General features: G+C 39.0%; 1 protein-coding gene across 1 annotated transcript in view; it reads right to left on the reverse strand.

Annotated features, from left to right (window-relative positions):
• Positions 1–5,367: 5,367 nt before the first annotated feature.
• The window catches only part of FAT1 (FAT atypical cadherin 1), a 104,051-nt gene continuing 94,563 nt past the window's right edge, over positions 5,368–14,855 (reverse strand). The window contains 5 exon segments of the mRNA XM_066316915.1: positions 5,368–7,083; positions 12,863–13,000; positions 13,249–13,880; positions 14,094–14,204; positions 14,424–14,577. Coding sequence (XP_066173012.1) covers positions 6,461–7,083; positions 12,863–13,000; positions 13,249–13,880; positions 14,094–14,204; positions 14,424–14,577 — 1,658 coding nt within the window. The 3' untranslated portion in view covers positions 5,368–6,460.

Raw genomic sequence — 14,855 nt, forward strand, 5'->3', positions numbered from 1 at the left:
TCTAGGTGTTTCTGAACAGCTACACTAAGCTTTTGGAGGTGATTCTGTGAAATTTTAGTGGTACTGAACAGTGTTTGGCTTTAAACCAAAAAAAGCTCAGTGCATACAATCAGGCTCCAGTTGTCAGGCTAATTATATTTTTAGCCTTTTTCTCTCTGAGTTGAAGTATTTTTTTTCCCAGTGAAAGTCAAAGCAGAAGTTTCTGTTACCTAAATGACCATCATGAGGTATTAGTTGTTTAAACAGGAGGCCCTTGAACTTTTATGCTATAAATTACTGTCGATGCTTGAAGGTCTCTAGAAAAAGATGAAATTACAAAATAAACTTTTTGATGCAGCAGCATAATCTTTCCCTATGTATTTCTTCAAAGTTAAATTCAACTCTGAAAGCAATTCATCTTGCTTAGCGTGTTTTCCAATTGGGACCCTGGGGATTAAGGATAGAATGACTCATTCACATAATTGGGCTTCTCAGTGCTTTTCCTCACATTGAAGGTTTCAACTCAAAGCATATAAGAATATAAGAAACTGTGAAATGACCATCTGCAGCAAAAAGTCTAGAAAGGCATAAGGCTCAGCTTTGATAATACTAAATGAGACTGTTTGCTCTTGTTCTAAGGTCATGTTCTTACTGATAGCCTTGACTCCTGAGTGATTACTTCTAGTGCCTAACTTGTTTGTGTGTGAAGTGTTAGATGTGTGTTACTGGGTTTAGCAATGGATATTGGCATTGGTAATTAATAACCTTTTGATTATAAGCAAGTTTCCTCCTTACATGAGGGAAAATAATTGCAATTACCTTTCTCTTAAACTTTTTTTCCTGTAAGATCAAAGCAAAGACCCCATTTTCCTGCTTTGCAACTGCACTGGATATTGCACTATGCTTCTCTGATTTTTATTCTCCCCCAGTGCAGCTGTGGAAGAATGAGTAATGCTGCCAAAAATTGTCTGCTTCAGCATGCTTGGTTTAATGGGGACTTCACCTATTTAGTATTTTTATAAAGGCTTGTGTGGGCTTGAAAGCCATTTAAGGGTAAAAAATTAGCAAGAGGTATGAAAAGAAACTGAGGCACTCAGCTCTTGGTTGTCTGATGTGTGTGGAGTGTGGGCAGAGCTTTCAGTGAAATGTGTACACTCCTTGTGTGGAGCCTGTGGTGGGGATGTTCACAGCTGATGTGTGCAGAGCTGTGATCCAGACAGTGCTTGTGAATCACAGAATCACAGAATAGTTTTGATTGGAAGACACCTAAAAGATCATCTAGTTACAAGCCCTTGCCATGGGCTGGGACACTTTACTCTGTACCAGGTTGCTCAGAGACCCATCCAGTCTGGCTTTGAACACATCCAGACATGGGGCATCCAAAACTTCTTGGGGCAACCCATTTCAGCCTGTTATCATCCTCACGGTAGAAAAAAAAAAGGGTTTTCTAATAATTCATCTAAACCTACACTCAGTTTGAAGTCATTCCCTCTTGTCCAGTCAATACAGGTTCTTGTAAATAGTCTCTCTCCATCTTTCTTGTAGGTCCCCTTCAAGAGCTGAAAGGCCACAATTAGATCACTCCAAACTCTTCTTTTACAGGTTAAACAATCCCAACTCTTTCAGCCTTTTGTCATAGAACACGTGCTCCATCCCTCTGATCAACAGCACCACTCAGCTTGGGAGTATCTGGAAGTTTGCTGAGAGTCCACTTGGTCCCTTCATCTATCTCATAATAATATTAAATTAATAATATTGTGGAAAAAACCAAAAATATTTAAATAGTAAGTATCATTAAATGTTAAGTATTCCATTATTATTTGTAACTTAGATATTAAATAGCACTGGTCCCAGTACAGACCTCTGAGGGACACTGCTTCTGATGCCCACCATGACTGAGTTGTTGACCATTAGATGTGAGCATCCAACCAATTCCTTATTCACCTAACAGCCTCAAATCCACCTCTCCAATGTAGAGAGAAAAATGTTTGGGGGGACCCCAAGGCTTTACATAAGTCCAGATAAATGACATCTGTAGCTCTTGCCTTGTCCATTGATGTAGTCATTCCAGCACAGAAGGATGAAGAAAAGGCTGAATTACTCAAGAGCTTTTTTGCCTCAGTATTCAAGAACCCTCTTCTCCTCCACCTCTCAGGAGGACGGGCAGTAGGATGGAGACTGGAGGAGCAGAGCCCCTCCAACTGGAAGTAAAGACCTTCATGACCTTCTGAGGAGTCTGACTGTACATGAGGCTGTGGGACCCAGTGAGGTACATCCCAGAGTCCTGAGGGAATTGGCTGATGCAGTTGCCAAGGCACTCTCCATGATATCTGAAAAGTCATGGCAGTCAGGTGAAGTCTCAGGTGAGTGGAAAAAGGGAAACAATAATGCCCATCTTTAGAAGGGATAGAAAGAAGGATCCTGGGAATCACCAGCCTGTCAGCCTCACCTCTCTGTCCAGGAAGGTCACGGAACAGATCGTGCCAGGAGCTGTGCTGAAGGCAGAGGGAGGTGATTCAGGGCAATCAGCATGGCTTCTCCAGGGGCAAAGCTGAGTCAGGAGTCAGGCAAGACGCTTGGTGAACCACACTTACTCAGCACTGGTCTGTCTGCAGACAGGTGTCAGTTGTGACCCCTTCAATACAACACACTAATTCCTGCAGCTGTCTTCCTTCCCTCAAGGGCTTTACAGGTAGATTCAAGGTGGAAGTAGTGCATTTCTTCTTACCACTCTACTCCAAAATGGAGCTTGCAGTTAGAGACAGATTTCATACCTTCTTTTGCTTGAGAGGATTCAGATTTGTATCCCTTGGGCAGTGCAAGAACTCTGCTTAGATGTGGTTTCTTGGGAAACTTGTTTCATGAAGACCATGGGTAGAACAGGGAAGAGTGGAAAAACAATCTGAGTAAATATCCTTGCAAAAGGGGCCCAAATCTGGTACTCTGCTCATGTTCCTTCTATTGAGCATATATACCTGCATCCTGGAGTTCTCACACCAGGTGTGTTAAATACTGAAGAGAAAAAGTTTCATAGGGTTCTCTTTTGTTGTTTCTGCCTCAATTACTCCTAATCAGGTAGAATCGCAGTTTGTTCTCTGCTTCAAGGCTAAGTGGTATTTCATTCACTCAAAACACAGAAGAGACAAAGCAGCAATGAGCTTGACTTAAATCTGCTCAAAAAACCCTTTAAATTCTACTGTCTCATAAGTATTTTAAAACAGGAAAAAAAATTTCCATGGGGGCTTAACTATAGTTCAGCAAAGGGCCAGTAAGATGATTAAGAGACTGAGGCTGCTTTCATATGAGAGCCTGAGAGAACTGAGGCTGATCAATCTGGGGAAAAGAGAAGGTCCAGTGGGGAACTTGATGTTTATAAATACCTGATGTGAAGATATAAAGACAGAGACAGGCTCTTCTCAGTGGGTGCGCTTTGGCATGGCAAGAGGGAATGGGCACAAATTGAAACACATCAAACTACATCTCAACATAAACCTCTTGCTGCGACCTGAGGCCAGCTGAACATTGAAATAGTGAATGTGTGACTTCACTGAAATTCCTTATTTTAAAATGTTTGGCTTGTAAAATAAATCACATGGCCAATGATTTTGTGCTGGCCTACAAGTGCTGGACTGCTGTTGAGTTGAGCAGCAATGCTTTGCTGTATCATTTTTAATTGGGTTTAAAATGTCACCAGCTTCATCTGGTGAATTGCTGTAGCTCTGTGGGGGAAAATAGGTTTAATTGCACTTACTGGACCTGAATTAGGCAATAAGAGCTCCCCACAAAGGGAGCATTTGTCCAATGTGTTCTTGCTTTACAAACCAACAGCAAGGCTGTTGAAAGCTGTGAAGTTGAAAATGCCTGCTATTTCCCTAAGTGTTATGATGCAGCCTTGTTTTCTGCTGTGAAGTATAACCTTGGTGTTGCATGTTGCCTAGCAGCACAGTCCTTGTGAAGAGGTAAAAAAAAAATAAAAAATACATACACATATATATGTGTGTGTACATATATTGATACTTTCAACAAAATGTTCTTACACCCACATGGAATTTCGCTGTAGAATAAATGAGGCATTGTTCCTTTTCAGTTGGATGTTCTAGGTTAGCCTTCAGCTCACAGTACTACACATAAAAGTGTATTTAAAAGTTGATATTCCTGTCCTTCAGACCTCTCACTTTCAAAAAATCTGTCCTCAGGCCTCTCTTCTGTAAATGAGCAACTTTAGAAAAATGCATTTGTAGGGCAGGATTTTGTCTTTTCTGGAAATCCTTATCAACTGAGAAAGACGCAAATTTGTGCAGCATCTTCCTCTTGCTGATTCCTTAGACTCATTCCTACTGAGTAGCAGATATTAAGCAATCTTGAGCAGAACTTCCTCTAGGCTTAACCTTCCTCCCTCAACATGGGCCTCACACGGTGATGTGAACTACCAGTGTGTGACACCCTCTGCTCAGTTCTGTAAGATTCTTCTAAAATTTCTAATTAATAAAACTTCAACAGTCTGACATAGAAAAGCTCTTGGTTATCAGGGTGAATATTGCAGTGCAGTGCCAGAATGTGGCTTTAAACCTATTGATATTTTAGTCTTTTTACATAAGGCATGAGATTCTTAACCTGCATCTGGGCAAGCTAACACAGGAATGTCAGCGCCTGGCTGTGTCCTGTAATCCACCCCATTTCCATTATACAGCTGCCAAGCTGGGAGTTGTTCCATTTTGTATATAAATAGCACTCCAAATGCAGCACCCTGTTCCCCTAGATGGTAGAAGGCTGAGACTTAGCTCTCAGGACAGAGAGAATCTAATATTGTATACTTCTAGGCTACAGAACTTTTTTGACAGTAGGAACAAAATGGAGGTGGAGCTGAAAGAATTCCAGGCTATATTAAAAATTCACTAATGTGCCAAGAAATCTGTTCTGAACTTAAAAAGCATCCCTCGAGCAAGAGGAAGAAGACAGCTACATTATTCCTTTAGCTTACCATCAGGCCAAATTTATGCTAGAGAAAAGCTTTGTTCTTCTCTAGTCAGAAAATCAGCTGGATCATACACAGGAAAACTGTATTCCACCTTTACTTCTTCAAGGTAAAGTTCTAGTGCAAACTTAATGTAAGAAACTATGATTGAAATACAATTGCAGGAAACCACCAGCTGTTTAGCACAAAGTCAGACAATGGAATGGCCATTTCAGCATGCAGGTGGCACAACCAAGGGGTAACCAGTCATGAAAGTAAGTATCCAGGTGATAAAGAAGAGAAGAAACCACTTTAAAGATCTTGGGAATTTTTTTTTTTTATACATTTTTGCGAGATAAAAAAGAGTCAGCAATTTAAAGAGCTGATATTACGTGTTTAAAGAAAAATGCAAACTACCGAGAAGGCTGCTGCAGTTTGATACCCATCAATCTTTATTCAGACTGGCCCGATTACTTTGAAAAACACCATTAAGCAGACACACACTGCCATCTCGTGAGCATCTCTAACACAGCTGCAGGCTGATTTCGGAGGAGAGGAAAACCAGTTGCTTGGAGCAAGTAACTTAATACAGTACAAAACATATACAGACTTAAAAAAAATGCTGCACTGAATGCTTTGTCAATGGTATATTATATAATAGAGATACACAGAGCAAAGCTAAAGTATTTTATTAATAATTTATTGTCAGTAAGAAAGACTGGCTAATGGTAATTTTCAGTAAAAACCTTTACAAGACCATTGGATCACAAATATACAGACACTATAAAAACTGTGTCATGGTGGTTTTGGTTCTAAACTGGTATGCAGAGGGTCCCCAACACACTTTCCAAGAAGGGAAAAAAAAATGTTTACAGTTCTAAAATACAGCAACCCATTTAAGACATTTCCATATAGCTGACCCAGAAAAATATCAGACCTAATGTATGTACAGTTGAAATTGTGTGATTATGTTGAATGTTTTACAATGAAATGTCAAACCTTTAGTTTTCAGGGGACTACATACAGTGATGCCCTGATTATAATAAGTCAGGGTGCTCATTTTGAATGGCACACTAACACCACTAGTTTCAGTGGAAAACAAATTCACAAAATATCTACAAAATCTAGTTAAAACTATTAAAATCAAAACTGTACATAAAATTTACAAAAAGTAGGAGAAAATTAATTGCATTAGAACTATATAAATATAAGCATCATGCTAACATGGAGAAGTGGTATGTGATTTTTTTTTAAACATAAAACAATGTAAGTACATAAAGGATGTTCAGAAATGGCACAGCCAATGGAAATCGTGGAACTTTCCAATTACAGTAGATCAGGAAATGGAAAGAGGTTCATTTAGCGAAATGAATTGCATGATCCAATGCTGCCATGCCAGTTTAGCTCACTGAAACAAAAGCATTCACCGTGGCTGGAAAAAAAAAAAAAAAAAAGAAAAGAACTCTTGAAAATTTTTCTAGATTTCATAAAGTTTGTTAAAGAGTCCAGGCACTTTTGTTGAGTATGTCAGACTTCTGTATGTTGCTGGGAATCAAGCGGAGGAATTTTCACATCTTCAAAGTGACCATCATCTCCACTCTCGTAGTCACTCATCATGACTTCAGACTCCATCTCACAGCACGCCGACACATCCGAGCAGGAGGCTGTGGAAGCGTACACAGACATGGACATGTTGTCTACAGTGGGTGCTTCAAAGTCCTGGCTGAAGCCCAGGGAGTACGGAGCGTACGGCTCCCGGTAGCTGCCGCCGCCGCCGGGCGTGCTCTGGGCTTCTGACATGTCTGCAGGGTAGTGATGGGGAAGGTACTGGTTAAGGTTAAATCTCTGCCTGCTCCTTGCAGAAGAACCCAAGCTACCGACGGCTGGCATGTCTCTGGGTGGCTGTATTGACTCAAACTGGTCGCTGTATTCGGGTGGTAACGGCGGAAGCTCATCAGGTGCAGGGAAGTCGTCAGGTGGAGGTGGAAAATCGCTCTCGATGTCGTAACCACCAGGGTAATAGTCTGTATCGATGGCATTTGGATCTGTGTAGAGGGGAGCTGACTCCTCAACCACTTCGTAATTTGGATACTCTTGGATACCTGGCAACTGAACACTCGGCATCCAATCTGATGTGTCCCAGTGATAACCTGAAAAGTTCATTAAAAAAAATAGTATTACTACCTTGTATTCAAGTTAGTCTAAACTGAGAAACCAACACACGTATTAAGACAATGCAATCATCATGATTAGAACACTACTTGTTAATCAGCAGTTTGCCCTGGTTGCACAGAAGACATTCAACACAACTTTACGTTATGCCATGCATGAGATAGTGCATCGTTCACACTTGAACCTCTATGTTGTCTCAGACATCACACCTAGAGAGCTGCAGCCACCTCTGGAATGTGCTGTCCCAATACATAGTTGTTCTGTGGATAGCAAAGAAAACTCTGCCTGGTGGAGCCAAATACTTAATTGTTGCTGAGTAATTAGTTAGGGTGGTAACAATGGCCTATTTTTCTTAAGAATATAATTAGCATATATAACCCATGACTTTCTGACATGAAGGAAGCAATTTTTATTTGGTAAAGTGCTCAGAGCATTTCAAGTGACTTTGCCACTCAAGCAAATTATAAAGTTAGTTTTGCAAAATGCTGTTAGCTCTACAGCAACACCTCTGATAAAAATCTTTTGTGATTAGTAAAGACATTCCACATTCAACTACAAGAACAACACAGGAAAATCAGGCATAATCATGCAAAAATGACTGGACTTGATCCTCTCTTGCAAGTTCCCTTTGAATAAGTTTGTATTTGTCTGCTGCACAAATTGACGGAAGCCTAAACTAACTAAAAACCAGTAATTCCTCTCATCTGAACACCAATAAAAAAAAATACACTGTTGTAATGTAGTGCAAATCTAGTAAAGAGAAACCACTGCAGACAAATGCACAGCAAGCAACTGATAGTAAGTCTGTGTTAAAACCAAATATGAACAGAAATATTTGGGTGAACATCAATGAACTGCATGCAGGAGTCACCTCTTGAATTGCTGAGGTCAGGAACAGCAAAAGATTCTTTAGGTGGCAGAGTAAGAATGAAAAAGGAAAAAAACACCTGTAGTTAGGAATCAAATAGCAGAACCAATATGAAAACAAAAAAATGACTAGTAGCTATGATAGTCACACTGCTTTTGTCCAGTTTAATTAGCAATACTAAAGCTGGCTTTTTAAAAAAAATTCTGTCCTAGGCTCCTTATTTGTTAAGACTTGAACTGTAGGACAGCTACAGAATGAATGTACAGCCCATCTGGGACATAACTGTCTTGTGGTGAAATCTGCAGTCTGGAGAGTTTACTGAAATCCTTGTATCGGTATATTCAAGGACTTCTACACAGGGTAACAGGACTCGATCTGATTTTTTTTCTTTCCTTTTATCTACCCTTGTGTTTTGATACAGAGCTCCATCTATTGGCACTTACACTCTGAAGCATCTCTTGAGTATCAAGGTAACTCTTACTTTAGGGTCTGGCTTCCATGCACAAAGCACTGGGAAACCTGCCTCCCTTTGTACAGCAATTCCAACAACTCATGCTCAGCAGAGAACTGCCCTGTGTTACCTGACAAATATTAAACCTTTCTCTCTTCAGGAATCTATATTCCCTATTAAAGTCTCTAAGGATGAGTAATGCCTATTCTAATAGCAGAATCTTCTCCTAAGAATTCATATTTTCATCTGTTGGAAGACTGCAAGGGACAGAGGTGCCTCTTTAGAGAGAAGTTCCTGTTTTTTTAAGCTTGCCTAGCCCAGACAAGAAAAATACTGTTCAGACTAATGGAGATGTCAGTCTGAGCTCTGAGACTCCTAAAACATCTCTGGTCTCAACTCCAGAAGGTTCTGACCACTAGTCTGCTTGGAAGACAACATTCTTTATTTTCCCTGGGAAATTGGGAAAGCCAATAGGCTTTATGATTTAGAGCATTTTTACCAAGAAATGGAGAAATCTTGGTTTTCCTCTTCTTCTGAGGCAAAGACCCTTTAACATAAATGACAGAAACACAAACTAGAACCAGATGTGTCCATCTTTATGTGACAATCTGCTAGACTGGACCTGCATTTTCTCTTGCACTCAGCATTGGTGATTTGCATCAAGCTACAACCTGAGGAACAGTCAGATAATACAGGCCTGAAACTGTCCTATGATGAGATTAGCAACAGCTCATGCTTCCAGGATGCCTGGACAGAAACACTTGGGGAGACTGAAAGCAAGGACAACCTGTCCCAGAACAGGGCCTTGCTGCAGGCTTGAGCAAGGATCTCTGCTGCTTGAACTGACACCCTCCTGAGGGTGCTCAAAAGCACAACTCTTAACCTAAGATGTTTTGAATAAAGAAATGCTTATTAAGAGCAGAAACTTTCAAATGTTAAGAAGCAGCTGAGTAGGACATATTTAATCTCTCTATGACTGCATTTATCTAATGGTGATACTAAAACACCAAGCAATACTTTTATCTTTGACTTGAGAACTACCTCTATAATTTTTAGATTCTACCAACTGAAATCTTAAGAGAAAATCTGACTCAGTTATTAAATATTTCCCTTGTAGATCTGGCCTCTTTTAGTCTTGTAATTCTCCCATTCCCAAATACTGTGCATTGCAATTTTTCTGCACTGACTATTGTCTACAGGTACATATTAATGAAATGGCACTCTCATTAATGAAATACTCTCAGGTAATTGGAAGCCCTTGCATCTGTCTACTTTCTTTAGTCTGTCTGTGTAAATTAAAAAGAGTGTACTTCAGATAAACAAAAGTGAAACTTTAGGTACTATAATCAATTTTATGTTCTTACAATGGCTTCATTTTAAGCAGGAGTTAGTGAAAAACATTATGTTTCCTAGTCTGTATCTAGAAATAGGAAGCATAGGCTGGATGTCATTTCAGAAGAAACCTCTGCAAACTCATGGTCATGGAGTGAATAATTTGCCTTTTACAAGAACTTAAAGTACCATTTAGTCAATTAAAACAATAGTTAGCATTTGTATAGACTCACTGGCACTTTTATTACTACCATTATTTTGTAAAGCGTTTATGTTTCCCAGAGTGGTTAGTTCTTAAATGTTAGCAGAAATGAAATAAAGTATCATTGAAAATGCCTCCTTCTAAGTCCCAAATACACACTACACACACACACAAATATGTGCGTGTGTACGCATACCCAAACATGTATTTTAGGTACTCCTTGTAAGGAGTAACAACCTACTTAAACTGAGGAGGATGTCTATGGCTATGTATCTCAGCTGCAGACAAAAATATTTTTTTTTCTACTTAAGAGACAGCCTGATCTGAATACCAAGGAAATGAGTCCTGATACCAGACCATTTTGATTCTGCTCAGCTGGACAAGGTATCAACAGGTGTGGGTGGGAGAAAAAAAGGAAGCGGAGGCTGCTGCTGTTTCATCTCCAGTGCTGCATGGGTTTGCCTTTGATGTTGTCTCAATTCTGCTGGCAGCTTTAGTATGAATACTTTCAGAAGAGAGTAAGCACCAAGATCTTTTTATGCCAATCCTTTTTTTTTCCCCCAAGAAAACACACTTTGAAACCTGTTCACATCTACAGCATATGCAAAAAAAAATTAACAGACATCCAATATAAATATATTTTTTGCTATAACTTATCACAAAGTAAATAATAAATTGCCTCTGGCTAGGACTACATTACTAGAAGACAATATAAGAAGACAAACGTGCATTATGCTGCCAAAGCAGTAAATAAATATGAAAACATGTATATACCTTCTTTTTCCACCGAGTCAACAACAGCATTGACAAGGTGTATTACAGTCACTACGGAAGCTTGTAAAAGGTATAAAAGGAGCAAATTAAAACAAACCTAGAGTTAGTATCACTTCAAACAGCAGACAGATACACATAAAAATCCCCATCAACACACTGAAATTGCACTTCGTTACTGTTTTATACAGCAAGATTATTGGTGTACATATATATTTACTCTTAATCTAGAGAGTAGTTACATGGAATACATAGAACACATATCTAAGCTCAATTTTGTTCTTGCTAAACACACAAAAGTACCTGTAACTACTCATGAAGTACATTTTGCATGAGCACAAGGCTGCTTAAGTTGTGTTAGAATTTTTGAAATGTTGCCCAAATATATTCATTTGCGTAATATTGTTTCTACACAGCAACAAATGAGACTTTTCTAAAGGCTTGTGTTGGGTGAATTAAGGATTATTGCATTAGACTCCTCCTTTAATAATGTAAACTACGTTGCCTCCCTACCAAGGAAAGATGGGAAAGAAATTTTCCCTGAAATGAACTTGAAGGACAGAATATGAAAAATACCTACTGGAAATTTCTGTTACTGATCTACTTCAATTTTGTATGAAATAGGGATATCACAGTAGGAATATCAAATTCAGGCTGTTACATGCTTATTAAAAAAAACCAAACCAGCAAAAAAACCAACAACTTTAATGAATGTATTTTTTGTGTCTTCTCTTTCCCTCAAGATAGTTTTCGAATGAAGAAGGATTTATTCTTACAGGGTAAAATGAAGTAAGCACATGCAACTTGTTTGCACAGCTCAGGGATTAAGTATCAAGCTAATAAATTCTGAATCTACCAAAATGGAGGGAAGGAACAACATCTATGATGCTACAGCTATTTCTCTTAGAGTGATGAGTAATCAAAATGAGCAATTAAAACATGACAGGAAATTGGAAAAAGGATATGCTAAACATATGAGATGGTGAGGAGGGGACAACATGTACAACACGACACGTAAAACCACAGGAAAAAGAGCTGGAAGTTGGTATCAGGTCTACTGAGAAAATGATGAAGACTGTAAGCATAGCATTTTACTTTCACCAATCATTAAACCAGAGAGGGTTTTTTCATGCTGTTAATAACAAATCACTCTACTTCACTAAGAAGCAGAATGTTCTTTATTCCTAAGCTAAAGGAATTTCAAGTTCTTTTTTACCAGGCAGAGACAAAAGCAGAAAGTGGAATAAAGAGTCAAAGCACACCTTAACTTATAAAATTAAGTTATGAGACAATTGTGGCTTTGTCCAATCAGTATGACATGTTTCTGAACACACAGATGCATTCATATCAACTATAAAAGCATCTGTCATCACGATGGAAAAGACATCCAATTGGTAATAATCAAACCCACAAATATGTATGCTGATTATATTTTGATGGACTTGAGGTGGGATCGAAGTATTTATACTTTTATATTGGCTTTTTTCAATGTATGAAATGTTTGGATGAATTCATTTCAATCATGGTGAAAGCCAAATATAGTGTTCTATTATAGCAAAATTCCTTTTTGTGCAGTTTCCTTCATTACTAAAGTAATCAAACTTACAAGCAAGTCCCTTAAACTCTGCTCTCACTCAGAACTGATCTGATCCATATGGGAGCTGAGGTCGCAGCAAGAAAAAGAGAAGGAAACAAATGAAACTGTAACACCAGAAAGCTTTTTACTGAGAGCTGAACAGCAAAGTGTAAGGCCATTTTTAAAATTCACTGTATTCTTGCATAGGGTGATAGTAACTAAGGATTATCTAGAAGAGTTTACCAAATTCTAATACATTTTAAACACAAGGTTCCGAGCAACTTGAGCTGCATTTTCTCTGTAATATTCTAACAGCAGAATAATTATATATCATTTTAAGGTAAAATAATTAACAGTTGGTGTAGATAGGTAAAATATTTTTTAAAAAAATTACCAGATCTGGGTATTAACATAAGTAAATACAAATATATATTAAATAAGCTACTATTTAATATATATTCAATATATGTAAATCTTACTGTTACTAAAGAGATACTGATGCAAAGACAGAACAAATGAACATCAGCAGTGGTAGAGAATGATTGCATTTTACGTACCATTGTCATCACATGATTCAGACTGGAAGGAGCTGAGAGACTGGACCTCAGACATGCTTTCTCTAGCACTGTAGGGATGGGAGCTCTTTTCATCCAGAGGCTTCTTAGAAAGGCAGGGGTCAAGATCTACTACTTTAGCTGAAAGAAAAAGTTTCAAGTGAGACAATGAATAGATTCTAGATTAAAGAATCAACACAATTTAAAGCTGAGATCTGCACATTTTCACAAAACTTAGTAGAGCACAAAGGCTGATCAGAGACAAAACCCAGTAAAGTCATAATTTTTTACTCTAAGAGGTATACACAGAGACTCATAATTGTACTACATTAAAATTGTGCCAGCACACACATTTAACAGGAAAGTAAAAAAATAAGAACATCTCTTACTGTCATAGTCAAAATCCCAGCTGGGTTTCTGTATGGAATCACTGTCTGAAGGTGAGTTGGAGGGAGGTGGAGGTGGCAAATTTGGTGCAACACTGCAAACAGCTACAGCTTTCCGGTGACCATGCACAGAATCTGGGTTAAAAGTACTAAACTCGGGGTGCTCAGGGATAGCAGACCCTTCAAAGGAATTCCTGTCCAGATTGTTCCTGGAGTCGCTCGGGATGCTCGGAGTGTACGAGATGGGACGAACAGGAACCTGTGGTGGGATGTCAGAATAGATGTTCTTATTCAATTTTGCATCGAAACACGGTCTTTGCAAGAAGGCTGTCGTAGCTCCCAGCTGCTTGTCTTCAGGTTCTGGCTGGTGCTTCTTCTTCCTGCCCACCACTTTGCGGCAAACAACAAAAATCACAACTAACAAGAAGATTCCCGCGATGAAAACAATAATCCCAATCACTTCGGCTAAGCTGATGTTCCAGGATGTTGAAACGTATTTATTAAGAACAATGTCTGTGCAGTGTTTGCCTCCAAATCCACGACTACAGTTGCAGTGATACGAGCCATAGGTGTTCTCACAAAGGGCACCATTGAGACACGGGTTTTCTACGCATTCGTCGACATCAGCCAGGCACCTATCAGAAACAGAGCACAGCAGTGATGCTTAGTTCACATCACTAGTCTTTCTTGCAGTCTTGCTCTCAACAATTTTCAATATATTTATTATAAGGTACTGCAGACTTACATGCATTTTGCTGTTTTATCAACATCCCAGATTGCAAGCAGTTTGAAGAGTTAATCTGTTAATTAACACTAGTAAAATTCAATACATGTGGAACACTACCTACCTTTCTCCACGAAAGCCTGCTTCACACTCACAAACAGGTCCATCCAAACTGTCAATACACTTGCCACTGTTTTTGCAGGGATTGTCTTTGCAATATGGACCCAGCTGGCATCTGCAAAGGCAAACCAAACAAAACCAGCTGAACGTTACCTTACTACAAGCAAGCTTATAATGTGGGATTCAGAGGTGTAACACAGGGGCTGTTAACTCCAGCCCCCCTCAAAGTCTGAGCTTTAAGTAGGAAACAGATAAAAAAAGGAAAAAGAAGAAGTGTTACATCTATATCCTGTTTTCTAAGGGGTTCATGGTACAATGTGGCATAGAAACATACCTTTGACCTGTGTATTGTCCTCGGCACTGGCAGATAAAATCATCACTGACTGGGATGCAAGTCCCACCATAAAGGCAGGGGTTGGAAGCACAGGGGTTGACACTTACATCGCAGTGAGTTCCCATAAACAAAGGTGCACACTTGCAGTAGTAACCTGAAATCAAATACAAGCCTTTTTGAAAGATGCACATGGCTTTACTGGATTGAAGATAAAATCCTCCCTGCCCACCTACAGATTTAAGATAAATTCGTCCCTACCCACCAACCTGCTACAAGAGAGAAAGGATAGGAAAAAATAGAAATGTTTTCATCGAAAGATGAAGCAAACTGTAAAAGTACAAGTTTCCTTACACATGACTGAAGGATAATTTCCATTTCTCTCACAAAACACAGGTTGTCTCAATGATTACAGAATTTTTAAAGAAAGATTCC

Source organism: Sylvia atricapilla, chromosome 4 (assembly GCF_009819655.1).
Source record: "Sylvia atricapilla isolate bSylAtr1 chromosome 4, bSylAtr1.pri, whole genome shotgun sequence".
Classification (NCBI taxonomy): Eukaryota; Metazoa; Chordata; class Aves; order Passeriformes; family Sylviidae; genus Sylvia; species Sylvia atricapilla.